The sequence below is a fragment of the Myotis nattereri genome (assembly GCF_964212035.1).
Source record: "Myotis nattereri genome assembly, chromosome: 3".
Classification (NCBI taxonomy): Eukaryota; Metazoa; Chordata; class Mammalia; order Chiroptera; family Vespertilionidae; genus Myotis; species Myotis nattereri.
Genome location: NC_138077.1, coordinates 103,389,064 through 103,407,915, shown reverse-complemented (window position 1 = coordinate 103,407,915; position 18,852 = coordinate 103,389,064). Strand labels below are relative to the sequence as shown.

Sequence of the window (18,852 nt, the reverse complement as noted above, 5' to 3'; positions counted from 1 at the left end):
ATTTGACTCCTGGAAAGAAAAGCCAGAAGCTAAAATAAATTATGTGCAGCATTTTAATTCTTATGAAGTCTCTTAAAATCCCCACGGTGGTGAGAAAGTCCCCCAGCAGGTTCAAGTCCTCCCTGCATGTTATACTTATCATTTTATCAGGTGTCCTGTTCTGATGAAAATTCCCCGAGTCTGTGGGGGCATCTAGAACTCTGGTAACAGACCTCCATTTTCCAGCCAACCCTAATGTGTCTTTTCCTTGGTTGAAGCTGAGAGCAAACCATTTGAATAAATATTGGGAGGTGTCACATTGATGGCATTAAAGATTGTGTATCTAGAAGGTAGACTTTTTTGGCCTTCTCATTCTTTTAGGTTTAGGATTACAATACAGAAAAATGATTTGAGCATTTTGATCTGTGGAGGGGCTGTCGTTAATCCAGCAAGTCACTTCTGGCCTCTAGAAATTCTCCAGAAATTACTTGATTAACTGTGACAAGTGCAATGGAGTTATTTCTTAAAATGGGTGGCTGATGTCACATTATTAGTACAGGATTGGGCTGCATGTTCAGAATCAATCTTTCATTCTCTTACCAATGGCTTCCTGCATTTTGTCCATGAGTCAATGTTCCTTAAGCCACCCCAAGCCCCTAATTGCCCTTCTTTTTTCAAAGAGTAATACACAAGTAGCAATAAGAAGAATAAAAATAACAGGCAATAATTATTTAGCACTTTTTATGTTCCAGGTAATATGTATATTACAATGTAATATCCCTCTCCCTTACATAAGTCAACATATTACATTCTTACAACATTATAAGGAAGTTACTATTTTATCTTCAATTTATAGACTTTTAAAAACTAAGACACTGAGAAGTTGAGTAGCTTGCCTGAAGTCACACAGTATCATTGATGTCTTTGCTTTTATTTTTTCCCATTTTTAAGATTAAAGTAACATTAACACATTAAAAATCCTCCCTTTCTGGTGTATAGTTCTGTGAATTTTGACAAACTCATACAGCTGTGTAACCACCACCACAAAGAAGATATAGAACAATCCCACTTTTCCAAATACTTCCCTTTTCCCCTTTGTAGTCAACTCATCTTCTCTCCCCCACCCCCTCGCCCCCCGCCCCCAACTCCTGTGACATTATAAGAAACTGCTGCCCTGGCTGGTTAGTTTGGCTAAGTGGATAGAGTGTTGGCCTGCAGACCAAAGGGTCCGAGGTTCCATCCTGTCAAGGGCACATACCTCGGTTGCAGGCTCCTCCCCTGGCAACCAATTGATGCATTTCTCTCACATTGATGTTACTCTGTCTTTCCCTCTCTCTTCCACTCTCTCTAAAAGTCAATGGAAAAATATTCTTGGGTGAGAATTTTTTAAAAACCACCTATCTAGTAAAGTCATCCTTTGAAAAAATAAAAAAGAAACTGCCTAGTGTTTTTCTAAAGTGGCTGAACCACTTCACCTTCCCACCAACAATGGATGAGTCCCCAGTTCTTCCTCATTCTTGCTGGCACTCGGCAGGTTTTCAAAAATTGTAGTCATTTAATAGATGTGTAGTCTGTCACATTGTAGTTTATTTGCATTTGCCAAATGGCTAATGTTGTTGATCATCATTTTTTGTGAGTTTCTTTGCCTTCTATATACCTTTCTTTGATGAAATGTCTGTTCATGTCTTTTGTGCATTTTTATTGGGCTGTATTACTATTATAATTGAGTTTTGAGCATCCTTTATGCATTTTTGGCCCCTTATCAGATAAGGAACTCACAATATTTTCTCCAAGTCTTGGCTTGTCTGTTCTTTCTCTTATCAGTATCTTTTGAAGAGCAGTTCTTATTTTTATGAATTCTAGTTTATCAATTTTTTCTTTTATGTATCATGTTTTACATGTCAAATATAAGCAGTCTTTGCCTAATGCAATGCCACAGATATTTTCTCCTATGTATTTTTCTAGAAGTTTTTTAATTTTAGGTTTACATTTAAGTCTATGATCCATTTGAGTATTTTTTTTAATTGTTATAGTACTTAGAAAGCTGAACATAGACTTAACAAGACCCACAATACCATTTCTAGGTATTTCCTAAAGGAATTAAGAACACATGCGAACACAAAACGCTGAATGCAGATGTTTAAAGTGGCTTAATTCATACTTACCAAAACCTGGAAACAGCCTGAGCTGGGGCCCATCCATATGGTAAAATACCGCTCAGTAATAAAAAGGACCAGACTATTGGTGACACATCAACATGGAGGGCTCAGCACTGCGTTTTGAGGTGAAAGAAACTCAAAAGGCTGCTTATTGTATGATGCTATATATGTGACATTCTGGAAGAAGCAAATGGTAAGGACAGAAGGTGAGGAAAAGAAATGACCACGAGGCCAAGAGCCAAACGCCCCAGGGTTCTAGTCTACTGTGGGACCTTCAGCAGGTTGATGGGTCTATTTTCCTCTCTGTAAAGTGAGAGGGCCCCAGAGGACAAACTGAGGAAGTACCAAGTATTTGAAATCTGAGGAGGTTCATATTATACTTCTCTTCTAACTTCAAGAATTCCCTAAACCTTGATTTGAAACCTTATCTGAATAAAAGACTAATTCCACCTTTCTCTCAGATTTGTGAGGATTCAATGACATTAGTGTAGGAAGTACCTGGCACATAGTAAGTGCCCAGCCAAGGTTCAATATGGCCCATTCCACTACTGGTCATGATCTCACCTCCTCCTCTCCTCCGCACCATCAGTTTTCCCCTCTACTGGATCCATGCCATCAGCACGTTATTTTCTCATCTTAAAAACACACCTCACTTAAGTCCTCCTCTAGCTCTGGAACCCACCGCACTGATCTGACATTTCCCAGGCAATAGTGAGCTTCCAGCTGCCCAGTCCAAAGGTCCGTTCTTCATCCTCATCTTGCCTTGTCTACGTTTGACACAGCGGCTCACTCCTTCCTCCAGGAAAAGTTTTCTTCCCCTGGTTCCAGACACTACACTCTCCCAGTTTTGTTGCCACCTCACCAGCTGCTGTCTCGATCTATTTGTTGGTTCGTCTTCATCTGAGTCATTTAGGGGCTGACTCAGTTGTCATACGTTTTCTCTTCTGCGTCTTCACTCGCTCACTTGGTGCTTTATCCGGTATGATAGGTTTTCCTAGAAGCACTCTCAAATGAATTATTTCCAGTCCAGACTTTCCCCTGAATCCCACATCTGCATGCCGTCCAATTCTTATGGAACATCTTGACGGGCATGTTGAACGGGCACTTCAGTGTGTCCCAAACTGAACCCATATTCTTCCTTTAGGTTTCTGTACCTCAGTTGCTGACAGTTCCATTCTTCCTGGCATTATCCTTGATTCTTCTCTTACTCTCACATTTCATGTACAGCCCATCCCAGAAACCTTTTGGCGCTGCATTCAGAGTTTGGTCACTTCTCACCATCTCACTGTTCCATCCTGGTCTGAGCCACCATCATGTCTCACTTGGGTGACTGCAAGAGGTCCCCAACTGATCTCCCTGATTTCACCCCTCCTACCTACAACCTGCTGTCAACCCAGCAGCCAGAGGGATTTTTTTAAAAGTGTATTGGTTTAGTTCTGGCCAGTGTTCTCAGTGCTTAGAGCATGCACCGAGGGGTCACAGGTTCAATCTCAGGCAAGGCCATGTACCTGGTTTGCAGGTTTGATCCCTGGCCCTGGTCGAGGCGCATGCGGGAGGCAACCGGACGATGCCTCACATTGATATTTCTCTCTCTTTCTCTCCCTCCTCCCTTCCATTCTCTCTAAAAAGCAATGGAGTGTTCACGCCGTTTCATCTGTGAGCACTGGTTGTGCTGCCTGGCACTCAGTATTCAGAGTCCACAACCAACACTGTTTCTCAGCTGCCCCTCCCCAAATCAGAGACACTTCAGGGTCTAAAGGCCTGACATTGGATTCAGACCTATGAGTGAGTCCCAGTGGAGGAAACAGAGAAAACAAGAGCAAAGTCCAGCCAGTGTGGTTCAGTGGTTGAGCATTGACCTATGAACCAGGAGGTCATGGTTCGATTCCCAGTCATGGTTGCAGCCGAACCCCAGTAGGGGGCATGCAGGAGGCAGCCAATCAATGATTCTCTATCTTCATTGATGTTTCTACCTTTCTCACTCCCTTCCTCTCTGAAATAAATAAAAATATGTTTAAAAAATAATAATAAAATAAATAAAAAGCAATGGAGCCCTAGCCTGGTTGGCTCAGGGGATAGAGCATCGGCCTGTGGACAAAAGGACCCCGAGTTTGATTCCAGGTCAAGGGCATGCACCTCATTCAGTTGCAGGCTCTTCTCCTGCCTGGGCCCTGGTGCAGGAGGCAACCAATCGATGTATTTCTCTCACATCAATATTTCTCTGTGTCTTTCTCTCTCTCTTCCACTCTCCCTAAAAATCAATGGAAAAATAACCTCAGGTGAGGATTAAAAAATAATAAAAAGCAATGAAAAAAAATACCCTTGGGTGAGGATTAACAACAACAAAAGTCTTGGTTTATATCAATCCCCTCCAATGGACTCTAATCTCACCCAGAGGATAAATGAAATCATTACAATGGCCGAGAAAGGATACATGCCTGGAATCCTTACAGACTCTAACTTCCTCTGCTACTGGTTTCCTTGCTCAGTGTGCTCCAACCACTGTTGTCCTGACTGCACTTAAGACATGCCAGGAATACTCCCACCTTAGGGCCTCTGAACTTCCTGTGCCTGAATATTTCTCCAGATATCCTCCTGGCTTGCTGTCACCTCCATGTCTTTATTTAAATGTCACGTCCTCAGGGAAACCTTCTTTAACTATCTTATGTAAAGTTGCAACTCCCCCTCCCTCCATGTCCAGTTACCTCCCCACTCCCAAACCCCTTTCCTCACTTTTATTTTTCTACACAGCAAATATTACCACTGACAAATGCTATATTTTTATTTATTTGTTTATTTTTGTTCCCCCCTGGTATGAGGCAATTGTGTTGGTCTATTTTTTTCACTGCTGTACTCCTCATACCTAGGGATGCCTGGCACAGTGAGATCAGTATTTCTCAGCATTGTTTTTATTGTTGCTCTCCACCCCAGGAGTCTTTTAGACACTTCTCCTAATTACTCTCCCCCATCACATTTTTAACACCACAGATATATTGTATATTGGTTTCTGTATTGTGTTTATATCTGTTTTAAATACATATACAATTTTTAAAGAGTCAGGTGTGTTTTTTCGTACAAGAACCAATTTTCACCCCTGTAGGGGATACTTGCTGCTGTTAAAAATGCATAACAACCCTGGCTGGTGTGGCTCAGCGATTAGAGCATTGGCCAGTGCACCAAAGGATCAGCGGTTCAAATCCCAGTCAAGGGCACGTACCTGGGTTGCAGGTTCGATCCCTTGCCTGATTGGGGTGTGTGTGGGAGGCAACTGGTCTATATGTCTCTCTCACATTGATGTTTCTCTCCCTCTCTACCCACTCCTTCCCTCCCTTTTATTCTCTCTAGAAAAATAAAATAAAATAAAAAAGCAATGAAAAAAATATCCTTGGGTGATAATTTTTTTAAGAAGCATGGAGTAGCTGTTGGACACTCATATGGGGGATGGGTCATTTTGCTTGGAGTAGGACACAGGAATGGAGTCTGAGGTGGTTAGCAGGTCTCGGTTTCTTGATGGGAGCCACTGGTTCAGACTGAAGGAAATTAGTGTCACACTGGAGAGGAGGGAAGGAAGAAGAGGAGCCAATAGTCCAGTTAGCGACATGGGCCAGAGCAGAAGTAGAGGGGATTGGCAGTGTTAAGTGTGATGGGAAGTTCTGGTTAAGAAACAGAATTTGTCCACTGAGTCAGGCAGTCACTGATGGCCCTCATGTAAGCTGTTTCTGGGGGCTGCTGATAACAGCTGGATTGAACAAGCTTTCAGAACGAATCTGGGGCCTTGGAGGTAAAATGAAATAGTTGCCAGAGGAGGTGATAGAATCCAGAAGGGTTTTCTGTTCGTTTGTTTTCTTTTGTTTTTAGCAGTTGAAAGACCTCATTGGCAACTGGAATAAAATTCTAAATCTCTTTATTTAAATAAAAACTTTAATCCAACGTACTTGGGTGATTGTCAACATGTTCTATGGAAACTGACTGCTGTTTAATAATAGGTTTAAAGTTTGGGGTTTGGGAAAAGAATTCATCTCAAACCTGAACGTGACCACGCTCTTTTGTTAGCAGGGCCAGAAGGGATTTGCTCCTCACCTTGTTTCAATTAGTTTGTCCAAAGCTCAAACTGTTTACAGAGAAATTTTCCTTTTTAATGCACAACAGAACAACAATGAAATGGATATTAAGACAGAAATTTCACCCACAATCCTACCAACATAAAAGTAAGATTTTCCTTTATTTTTGTTCCTTTCAAATCTTTGTCCATCTTAATATTTATATCCTATATTACTATAATCAAAATGCAGTTTTGGGGTCACATTCTGTTCTTTTTACTAAGAATATAAGCATTTTCCACATTTTAAATATTGTCTTCAAAACTATCATTAAGTAACTATATGACCTTCCATGAAACTAGTATTAGACAAACTGTTGTCTTCTACAGTTTCAGAATTATAGCTAATGCTTCCATGAACACCTTCAAGCACATACCTTTTTATTTTTTATTATAGGGGTGGATGATGAATGGGGATAACCTTTGTAAATGAATTCTCAGGAAAGGAATTACTTGGGTCAGAGTGCTTTCTAAAATTATATGTAAATATTAACTTAAAGAACATTAATTATATTTTATTAATACATATTAAACTCCATTGTTTCAACCTTGGTTCATAGCTCAGTTCGTCCTCTGTGAAATCTGGACAGCAGAGATTTCTGATAAGATATCTCGTCAGAAACAGAAGCTAGAAGAAACTAATCATTAGCTTCACTCTCCTAATAGCAAGGGTGCCAAGTCACAGGCGGGAGTGGGAAAAAGCAATTTACATTGCGTAGGTCGCTCAGCATGCAGAGAAAGGCTGCCATGCTCTCATCACTCCAGTGTGCTACTATGAAACTGAACTAAGTCATAAGCTAATGACGTGGCGTGAAAACCCGGTTCCCAGGATGCTCCCTGTAGTTTACCCTTCACAGTCCTTTACTGGGTACTGTATTCTTTGAGCTGGGCCCCCTGCCTCTGCACCGCCACTCTCCTGGTCAGAGGGTGACTCCTCAAGCCTCTGATCTGTGGTCCCCCAATTCTGAAAAGCCTTTTCCAGTCTTCATTTTCTGTCCCTTGTCAAATATTCCAAACTTCCCCCACTCTTAAGTACATATCCCATCCCCATCTCTATTTCCCTTAGTCTTATATGCCTGGCTTACGCAAGGCTTAAAAATCGTTAGTGAACTGAAGTCTTTCATTTCACAGAACAAGCACAGGCTATCAGGGGAATTCCCTCAGCTTTTCAGTTCCCATTGCCATCCACCCACACCTTCTCTTTGGTCCATGTCCAACCTTCCCTCTATTCTTAGTGAATTTTTTTACTCTTGTCCAAGGTGTGGCCTTCTACCTGTACTTTAAGACCCACCCTTTTCCACCTTCACAGGGCGCTTTCTAGACATGTTACCTAACTTTCCTATCTATCTTCAGCCTTTTCCTTTAGCGCTCTATCCCCTCAGCATAGAATCATGCTCAAGGCTCAAGTCCCCCCACTGTAAACACACACACACACACACACACACACACACACACTCACTCACATACATATGCACACGCACACACACATACACCAAGCCTGGTCTTAGGGTTCATCTAGCTACTACCTGACCTCAGTGGGTGATTGTAAAGTGCAGCCAGGGATGTGGACCACTGATATAACGGTTAGGTCTCATGAACCCTTTGCACCATCTGGCCAGATGTAAAATGCAGGTAGCGCCATCTCAGAATGAAGGCAGTCTCTGATAAGGATGTCGGCAATGGAGCAGAAGGTTCTTCCTAGATTAAAGCCATAATGTAGCTTTTGAGGCCGTTTTCCTTCTCAACTTGCCCTTCTTCACATAAAAGGTGTGTAAAAAAAAGAAGCCACATTTGGCTCCTTAGTGCTCTGCTATTCATTTTCTTGAAAGGGAATAAGTAGGAAGATTTCTTTCTTCTTACAGAAACGTTCTTGATGTGACTTTCCCCTCAGCCGACCTGCAGCCAGTCATTATGAAAATCCAGTGAAAGCCATTCTTTGTCACCTGCTCAATGCATTCATCTCCTTTACTATCACCTTAACCTCATGCCCAGGTACAGAGCAGGCTTCTGGTGGCTGCATGGTCAGGGAGAATGAAACCCAGGACCCCAGCACTTAAAAGGGGGAGACCTGCTGGCATTTCACATACAATTTTCTCAGTGCCTCCCCTGAATTCCTCTCAGCTGAAAGGCATGTACCTGACTCAAGCCTCTTTGGAGGCAGCCCCATCAGTGAGTCTTAATCACCCATGGTGGCTTAGGGACGGCAGCTGCTTTGGCACATAGGTACCTCTGATAACAGAACCCCTTTAACTGCTCCTAATCCACAGGGTATGATTATGTCGGGGAAATAACTCCCAAGAATGGCTTTGCCATAGTTATAACTTGCTGGGAACGAGCCAAACCTGAATCCTGCATGAATTAGTCTGCAGACACAGTTCACTGTTAGGTCTATCACACCAGCAATAAAAGTGTGTCATACCACAACCAGTCTGGGTGTTCAGCTGCATGACTAGATGAAAGGCAAGTTTGTCATTGTTTAATATAAATTAGCTTTGTTTTTAAAAAAGTGCCTTCAACTTTATATTCCTGATATATGTGACAGTAAAAAAGTTTTTGGTGTGTGTTTTTTAAATGAGATTTTAATTTATGCTCTAATTCTCCACTAGCTCTTAATGAATGTTTTTGGAAATTTTGAAAGTGAATACAATGCGATGTGTCTGCTTTTCTTTTTGTCCCTGCCTGTATTTTGAAACTGCTCCTATAACCCCAGGAAAGCCTGTACCATTTGGGATTGCTATGATGAAATAATTGTTGTAGTCAAAGAAATAATTTGAAGATCGTACCATGAAGATTTGGGTTGATAGTGATTCTAAGTCAGCTCACCACATAGGCAGTCAGATACCTCTGCCATCAACATTAACAGTCAACATCATGGTAATATGCTTACAAAACCTAAAGATTAGAAATAAGTGTGTGACCTGCTCAACATAGATTATTAAGCAGGCTTGGTTTGGCTATTTTACCTTCCAAAAAAAGGTCAAAGATGGGGCTTAGACATCAGGGCCATGGAAATATGAATAGAAGAGGCAATGAATGAACCCGGGTCTGAAGGCCAAGGGCCATCACATGGCTATTTGAGAACTCGTGCTTGTGAAGTCACAGCATCATCTTTTAAATGGATGGTGAAATCGAAGGCTATTCTTACATTTTCTTCATCTCTGTGTCCATTTTGTGCATTGTAAGGAGACCCATGTGTCAGAAGACTAGCACAGTCTATCCTGTGCATCTGAATTTCAGTCCCAGGTCTGCTCCTACTAGCTCTGTGACTGGGAAATTTTTGTGATCTGAGTTTCCAGTGTCTGCATTTGTTTAAGAGGAATAGTATCACAACACCTCCATAGTATCACAACTCTGGCTAGAAATAATGTATGCAAGAGGCTTGGCACCTCTGAAGTACCAAATAAATGGGCAGCTGAAATAAGTATTCTTTTTGGGGGGTTGTCTGAAAGTCCTTAGTGAAGAGGAGTCACCCTCAGAAATTAGAGGAGAAAGCAGAGCAGCAAATTGTGAAGAGAATTTTGGAGTCATTCTCCAACAGGCAAGGCTCACACACCAGGGCCAAGTTCCAGAGGTCCGACTTAGGACCTGCCATGCAGTTCCAGAGGCAACTCACTCAGCCTCTACTTCCTCTCTCAGGTGAGCACAGGCCACAACTTTACTGGCTGTCAGGGTGAAGGGTAATGGAACCATTCAGCCACTCTGTGCCCTTTGATTGGTGACTTCAACCATTTACATTTAGAGTGATTATTGATACACAAGGACATACTACTGCCATCTTTTCCTCTGCTTTCTGGTGTTTTGAAGTAGAGGATAATTTAAAAGGAAAACCAGTGTGTGCACATATATGCACACATGCAATTCTCAAGGCTGATTCTGTCAAATTGTTTTCTGGTAAGGATATTGGAGGTAGTTGTTAGGGAGGAGGGAGAAACAAATGTTCTCTTCTTGGACTATACAAGGAGAACCAGAAGTTTCTTTCCTCAAAAGCACTTTCTCCATATTCCTCACCAATTCAAGGATAATTGCTGCTCTAATTCCTCCTTTGAAGAAAGAATACTCTTGAAGTATTATACACAACTAGAGGCCTGATGCACGAAATTTGTGCAAGAGTAGGCCTTCCTTCCCCCAGCTGTCAGCACCAGCTTCCTTCTGGCACCCGGGACTCAGGCTTCCCTCGCAGCCCCAGCATCGTCCAGAAGCACATCAGGTTTAATTAGCATGTTATGCTTTTATTATTATAGACCAGTGGCCCAGTGCATGAAATTCATGCACATTGAAAGGGAATTAATTAGAGGAACGTACTTTGGACTCACTATCTAATATCAATAATATGTGAGCGTGAGACAGTCCATGGTTCTGAAATTCAATGACATGAATTTTAGCTATTACTTTGCCAAATAAATGAAATTTACAGATATCATTGAAAAGAGCATTCAGCTTAATATTAAAAACTCTGGCTACCAAGTCATGTCTGTTTTCAACTTTTTGCCAGCATTGTAAATTGTTTGCAATATCTGCCCATTTGGGGTTGCATGTCATGGTTATGAATAAATCAGGCTTGACATACTTCGTTACAATTGCCATAGCATCCTGATATAGCTGCTGCATATTTCTGGGACTACCCTCAAAAGATTATGGAAGTATTATCATTTTACCAATTAGCACATTGTCATTTTCAGATCTAGATTTGAGATAATCCATCAAACCACTATATTTTTCAACTCTCAACTTAGATTGGTTTGCTTTGGTGAAATTTATCCAGTTGGCCTCCATTTTTTTTAATATGAATCCATGATAAACTGTTGAGTTAATTTTCCTGCATTTAAAATAGGATTGAACGTGTCCTGCACAGAGAGATGAAATCCATAATACTGCATTTGTGTGACTCGTGTCCTTACATTTTGTCTAGTATTATTGTCAATTACACTGTTGTCTCTGAGTCTTAATGCAATATCTGTTCCCCAGCCTTTTTCACCATGTGGAAAAAGAATAGGATATGTCATTGCATCTAATGTAGGAAACAGGATATTGCTTTGTTTCATTTTAGTGGCATTTGGATTATTGGGATCTGGTTTACAATGAATGAGCAAGTCCCTTTCAAAAGGAGGTTCTCCATCTTCGTTTCTGAATATGACAGCAACCTCGGTTACACAGGCTACCTGGGTCACTGTTACGATCGTATTTAATTGCCATTGTTACTTCTGTGGGAGCAATACCTTTTGCTACTGCTTCAGATTTGGCTTCCTTTTTTTACCTCATGTAGCATCTTTTATGATTTTGTTAATTCATTTATTTCATGCATGAGGTTGTTGATGTTGATCATGAGTCTTTCTGAGCAGCCCTCATTTTCTGGCATTGCTAATCTTTTACTTGTAGCTTCGGCTGTATCCAAAATATAGAGTAGAGCAAACTTCCAAGAAACACCATCCAAAGGATGTAAAGTTCCAGTACGGTGATAAACTTGTCCGTGTATTCTAAAACAGTATGGCCCATATCCTGATGGCGATGCAATACTTGCACCCATGGAAGCAAAAGCAAAAGAACTATTTATGGAACGAATATTTGCCAAGAAACTTTTACTGTCAGAATCTTCGTTTTTCGTTAATCTTTGTAAATATGCCAGGTAATCTGGAAAATGTATATCATTTGGACAGGCTTTCCCTTTGCTACAACATCGAGTAAATTTCCCATTGGGTGGTTTTTCATCAGAGAAATTTAGTGATAAGCAAAATTCACAACTAACAGTCATTCCACCACAACTATGTTTGAGAATTGCATCCTCATGTACTCCATTTTTGCTGATAAGGCGCCGCATTCTGTCACAGGTGCCGCCTTCTTTCAAGATCAAACACACGTTGCTCTTCAGACATTTTCTGTTGATAATGCCAGCATCTTTTGGCTGCGGAGCTATGTTGTATCAACAGTTGTCCTTTAGACATAGTTTCAACTCTCTACTGTCACGGTCTGAGATGCAGGTGAATGAGAGTCCTGGCTGTCAGGCCGCTGTGAGCTGTCTGACCAAAGGGTGATTCTAGCTGATTCTGTGGGGGTGGAACTTCCTCCTCCCTGCTGTCAGTTTCCACAGCTGTGATGAGGAAGCTGGGGTGACAGAGGGAGCCACACTTTTCAAGCTGCCCTCTCTCTCTCGCTCTGCTCTATGTCCACCGGCCTCCTGCTCTGCCAAGTCCTCCAAACCTCCCACTCTCCTGCTCTGCTCTCTGCCAGCAAAGGTCCTGGGAGCCTGCAGGCATGGCTGGCCTCGCCTCCTGGGGCGCATTACACCTGCATATGCAAATTAACCCACCATCTTTGTCAGGTTAATTTGTGTACTCACTCCTGATTGGCTGGTGAGCATAGCAGAGGGATGGTCAATTTACATGTTTCTCTTTTATGATATAGGATGGTCATTCCTAACTTCTTGCCATTTTCAGCTTAACATGTCAGATTCAGGAAAGAGGATTTTTCAGTGAGGATGGAAGAGGAATTTCTAGAAAAAAAATGGAAGAAGAAAAAAAAGGAGGTAGTAAAAGATCAGCCTCTCACTATTTTTTAATCTTCCTTTTTTGCTTTCTCAATAGTACCATCTAAATTGAGTGTTTGTGGCTGCTACTGCTCTCTGGAACTAATTAGTGTATCTCCCTAGTTTTCCAAAGCTTCTCATCCATTTTCTCCTTTTTTAACCTGAAATTTTTTACACAAACAGTTAAAGGTTATTATGGGGGGAAGAAGGGGGAAAGAAACATTCACTGGTAATGAAATTCATTTAGGTCCTGACAAGTGGTAGGTATTTCAGAATACTTTAAGAACTATTAGCTTTGAGGACCAAAGGGCAAAGGCGGCACAAAACCACCACTTCCAATGATGGGCTAAAGTCTGCCAATGAAGGCTTTGTGAGGTAGAGACTAGAAGGGTCATAAAGTTTTAAAGCTGGAAGGACCTTTCCTAGGGTGCCAGTCCCACATTATACAGATCATTGAGAGTTTGAACTTTACACTAGTGCTTCTTAAACAATACTCTCTTCTATTCTACTAATCACTTTTTTTTTTCCAATGGAAGGAAAACAAAAATCTCCATTTGCTGGACTGTTTTTTGTGTGTTTTTTTAAAAATATTTTTATTGATTTCAGAGAGGAAGGGAGAGGGAAAGAGAGATGGAAACATCAGTGATGAGGGAGAATCAATTGGCTGCCTCCTGCATGCCCCACACTGGGGATTGAGTCTGCAACCTGGGCATGCGCCCCCCGATAAGGAATTGAACTGTGACCTCTTGGTTCCTAGGTCAACCCTCAACCACTGAGCCATGCCTGTGGACTGCTGGCCTGTTTTGATGGGTGAGTGAGACTAAACATTAGGGCCTGGAGCTAAAAGGCAGGAGGACCCATGTAGGCTAGGTGAAATGATGCAAGCCGCTTCCTTTCCCCATTCATCCCACCAGGTAGTCTTACCAGGTGAACTCCATAGGCTTCCGTTCCACCCCCACAAGCCTGCTTCCACCAGGCCACACACTAAGGAAGGGAGGAGAGACAGGTACTATTATTAGAAGAAGGTACATCAAAGACCTTTGCAGCTCTGTGTGGTTTGGCAAGGTCATGGGGAGGGTGCAGGCGGGTTAGCAGGAGACCATGGCAACAGAGTGGCAGAGATCCAGAATCCCAACTCTTCTGCCCCAAATATGTTTGAGAAGCCACCTGCTTGTTCATAGAAGTAGTCTCAACATTCCCTCTGCAGTCTGGAACATATGCTTATTTGGTAAGGAAACTCTGCTTAAAATATGAAAATCTAAGCCTCTGTTAAGCTTTCTACAAAATTTCAATCATTAAATTAAAATGCTTTGTATGACTGAAGTAGCAAGCTGTGATACATGATTGGTTAAATTTTATTTTTCACATCCCTCTCCCCCCCCCCCCCCCAAAAAAAGATTCCATATGTTTTACCAGCTCATTGAACTTTCTTGGCAATGAACAGATTGGCGTATCTAGGAATGATTGATACCATGTGATTCTTGGGTATCATATTTTGATAATGCTCTGCAGTGTTTCAAATCATCAAAGCAGAAACCTACCCACACACACTGAACACAAAACTGGCAGTTTTTGTCTTGATGGCATATTTAGAGTTTAAAATCATCATTAAAAATTTACAGGTGACATATCAGGAAAAATTAAGCCCACCACTTGTGTTGCCTTGAAAGGAAAACAGTTCTTCATTATAATGAATGAAATTGCATGTTAGGCACGAGTGCTGGTGACCTCTAGAAAATGAGCCACTCACCCATAAATGGATGAGAACTGGCCAGAGTAAATGAGGCAGAAGTTTTCCCAACATAGCTGTGCATGCTAGCAGGGAATATTCTTGTTATAATTAAAAGAGATAAGAGTAGTCAATAGGACCATTTAATAAGAACAAAAACGACAACATTGCCTAACTATTTTTCTGGCCTAGTCTTCATCCTCATGTTATATCATATATCTGGGTTTTAAAAGTTACACATACATTGCACATAAAAATAACACACATAATCTTGTAGAGAAACAAGCAAAAATTCATTTAAAATATGGACACCTTCAATGCCCAATTTATTGAGAGCAAATCTCCATCTAGATTTGCACTCTCCAGCATGACAGCTATTAGCCACATCAAAATGGCTAGTGAACACTTGAATTATGGCTGGTCTGAGTTGAGATGTTTGTGTGTGCAACGTGCACACACCACACTTCCAAGACTTAGCACCAAACAAAAGTAAAATAGTTCACTACTTTTTTAACAGTTAAATTGATAGTATTCTGGACATCTTGGGTTACAGAAAATATGTCGTTAAAATTTATTTCACTTGTTTCCTTTTACTGTTTTTTCTACTATGGCTACTAGAACATTTGAAATTACATATGTGGCTTGTATTTACAGCTTGCATTACATTTCTGTTGGCCAATGCTGATCTAAATGAAAAGTTTGGTAAACAAGGCAGCATTCAGCAATCCAACAAAACTGAAATATACATGCATATCAACTGGTGATAACATGACCACGAAGAAAACTGGCCATAAAGTTACTGATACTTTGATGAGTACCTTTTCCACTCTGGCTACACTGGAAAGTTTCTGAAAATCCAGATGTTTGCTTAATAACTTTCTAAAAGGAAAAGGAGAAAGAGGAAAGTTCTGGGAAATGAGGTATACTCTATATTTAAATTGAATTCGAAGGAACAAAAGAATCATCCACTCTGAGCTTTTTGGCAGCCCTGGATTTTGCTCTAAGAAAGCTATTATTGAGAAGACAGGGTTGGGCTCTGATTCTTTTATGTGATCAAGGCTATATTTTCCTATCAGGAAGAATATCAGAGAGCTCTTTCCCTTCAAGGGAATGTTATGGAACACCCTAGACAGGGTGCTGGCATTTTGACCAAGAAGCTCTATTGCACTGAGAGTGTAAACTGGGTGTGTCCTGAGGCACATTGATTAGGAAGTTTTTAACACTCAGAGAGGGTGTTTATTTAAATGAGCATTATGCCTTTTAGGGAGTCTATTGGATCTATTTATTCTACAGTTTTCCCAACTTTCTCTCATGTTCCATTGAAAAGGATACTTTTCTGCTTAGACAGAAAAAGTTATACTGTAAGTACACTTCACTGGGCCTCAGAAATTAATGGGGTGTTAACGAGTCTGGGATAGTATATGGAAAGGGTTGTCACCACAGAACAAACAAGCAAATATAAAATTTTCTTCACTAGGCTGGGGGAAAATAAGGGATTAATACAACTCTGTGAGCTAGGGGAGGGTATTGTTTAAGCCCACCAGCTCTGAGTCCTCACAGAAAGCAAAGGGAGGGATGCCTGATTGGACCAACTTCATCTGAGACAAGACAAGCACAGAATACAGCCATAACAGCCTGCCATTGAATCACAGAGAAATGTGGCTGAGTGAGGGTTAAATGGGACAAAATGTGCATAGTGCTTAGTATCTAATAAGCATTCAGGAAACATTGTTTTTGAAACATTTCTCTGTAGAAAATGCAGACTCCAGGAACCTCATTGTATGCTCCCTGCTTTTTGTCTAAAGTCGTCTGTGAGAAGCTTTACTCCTGCTTTAAGCTGCCAGCAACTCATGGTTAATCACCTCACTCCTTTTTTTAATTTGTTTTGTAATACGTTGCAAATCATGTGGCATTCTGCTTTGTTCTCTGCCATCCCCCCGCCCCCTCAAAGAAAGCTAAGCAACTCTAACAGCTCCATTACCTTAATAAGCTGAAGCCATTCAGTAAAAAGAGTTAGTATCCACTTCATAAAATCTAGTGTATAGTAATGTCTTGAAAAGCTGAAGACTAATCCTTGGGGAATCGCTGGCACCCTATGAAAATTCCTATCACTTATGAACTCGCTATGTGAGAGGAAGGTTGGTGGCCAATGACTGCTGAGAAGATGTAAGGAGTGTTGCAGAGATATGAATAGATCAGCTCTGAAGTTTCATTAGACACTACACATGTTAATAATAAATTCAATTAGTCTAGCCTCTAACTATGCTGGTGAAAAAAATACCCAGACAAAATAATAATTCACTCTCAATGCCTCATTGGCAACCTCCTTTCCTGAGGAGTGATTTATGCACTAATTTACTGGTTGTGTCTTCATAGGATTGTTCCAAACCAGCTCTTTTGAAATAATAATTTCTACATGTGTGTTGTGAAAGATATAACAAATGATTTCTTATTAATTTTCATTTAATGAGTTGCCTATTCACATGGTAATTTTTAAGAAGTTCTCTTCTTAAGATAAACAGGTTATAAATATTGAGGATAACACTTCCATTTCACAAAAATTGTGAGAGGAGATCTGTCTCACATTCTCTACTTGATTTGAAAGTCAATCACGTGAAAACTTTCTATACTAAATAGGCAACTATTTCTCTCCTAGTTAGTACAGCTGATTGCTTTAAATTTTTATAGCCAAGTGATTCCAAATTGGTTTTAAAAAGTATTCATGAGCAGGAGAGGACCTTGCAAGGATAAAGGGAAGTGGACAGGAAACAGAGTCCTGAGTGGGGTAGAAAGCAGCGAGGCTTGATTAAGGAGCCACAGCACTGGCTGACCCTTTTTTAAAGAACAAAATGAAAATCATTTCTAAGCCCCTCCCTTTTTAACGAGACCCCATAATTTCTTATGTAAATATTAATATTCAATAAAAATTTTTTCTTTGCAAAAAGTTTAACACTATAGCCATTCGTTAACTATATGTTGTCATGATAAAAATAGCAGGGATGAAATAATCAATAAAATTAACACAAAATAAAAACTAGGGAGAAGAGATTACTCAGAAGTGTCTTAGGTATTTCAAGTGGTTCATACCTGTATAAAAAGTCCTGCAATAGACAGGGCAAGGCTCTTAAAAATGATTTCCTGCAATCCTTGGAGGAGCGTGCCTAAGATATTAAAAAACAAAATGCAGTTGCTACTTACATGAGAACCGAAAGGGCCGCGCTCCTAGTCCACACTGCCTCACGCCCTCTCCATGAAAGAGCCCGTACTGCATCTCCCCCATGAACTTGTCCAGCTCCTGCCCCGAGGCGTTAACCAGCAGAGCCCCTGTTTTGCAGAGGAAGGTGGCTTTGATCCACAGCGGTGTCCCCAGGGCTGTCACAACTCCAAGGGCGCACACGAAGCTTAATACCCCCGCCATGCAAAAAATGACTTTCTTCTGTTGGTTTGGCATAATGAGAAGAGGACTTTGTGAGGGTGAAGTTCAAAAATAAGACCTTTGTGAGTGATGAGAAGCGACTCGACTGTCCCTTTGACTGCATTGATTATAGAAGCTGAACAGACGGAACGCAGCTGAAGAGGAGCTTTGTCGCCAGGGGCTGCAGCCAGGTGAAATGTCAGCAGAAGGCCATAGAAGGCTTCTTCAGCACACTTACTTGTCTTTTCTCCTTTTTTGCTTCTACTTCTCTCTAATTTGAAATCTTTGGACTAAGAATCTGTAAAATAAAACTCTTTCAAACTGCCTTGAGTATCTCCTCCTGTGTCCCTTGGTAACAAAGGTCTAAGATAACAGATGGAGTCCTCCGAGTAACTTGATAAATGCCTCCCTTTCTTCAGCCTTTTGTCTGATTGGGTGAGTTGAAACTTTCAGAAACAAGCTTGGTTCCTATGGTAAATTTTCAGCAACTTGAGAAGTTCGTGTATTGATGTGTTTTTATTTTTGTGAGTTTGGTTTTGTGGGGGGGGGCGAGGGGGAGGGGGCTGGCAGGAGGGGGGGGTGTATTTTTAGTGGGACAGAAGAGGAATCTTTGCAGAGGTGGAAAGGACGTGTCTATTTATTGGTTGGTATTAACTGATTTTGAAAAATGATCATTGTAGCAGGACAAAATATAGGCTTGATTTGGGTCCTGCATGGATATGAAGTGCTCTACACCAACCACCAGGGCTTGTCCTCCTAGCTTTTTTTTCCTCCCAGATCTATGATTTAGAACCAATGTGTCAATGGAAAATTTGATTCAAGTTTTTCCTGGCAAATGAAAATATGGAGATGTAGTTACAAATATCTAGGTTTCTAAATGCTTTTCTTTCAAATATTTGGCTGCTTCAGGACAATAGTAAGGGGGTATTATTATGTCTGAGAAGTACCAAA

The 18,852-nt window shown here is 41.0% G+C and overlaps 1 protein-coding gene across 3 annotated transcripts in view; it reads right to left on the bottom strand.

Annotated features, from left to right (window-relative positions):
- Positions 1 to 17,937, bottom strand: part of CLRN1 (clarin 1) — a gene marked incomplete at both ends in the record, with an annotated part of 39,280 nt that extends 21,343 nt beyond the window's left edge. For all 3 annotated transcript variants that reach the window (XM_081086704.1, XM_081086705.1, XM_081086706.1), the window contains one exon: positions 17,685 to 17,937. In XM_081086704.1, the coding sequence (XP_080942830.1) occupies positions 17,685 to 17,937 (253 nt within the window). The remainder of the gene's footprint in view (positions 1 to 17,684) is intronic.
- Between the last annotated feature and the right edge of the window lie 915 nt (positions 17,938 to 18,852).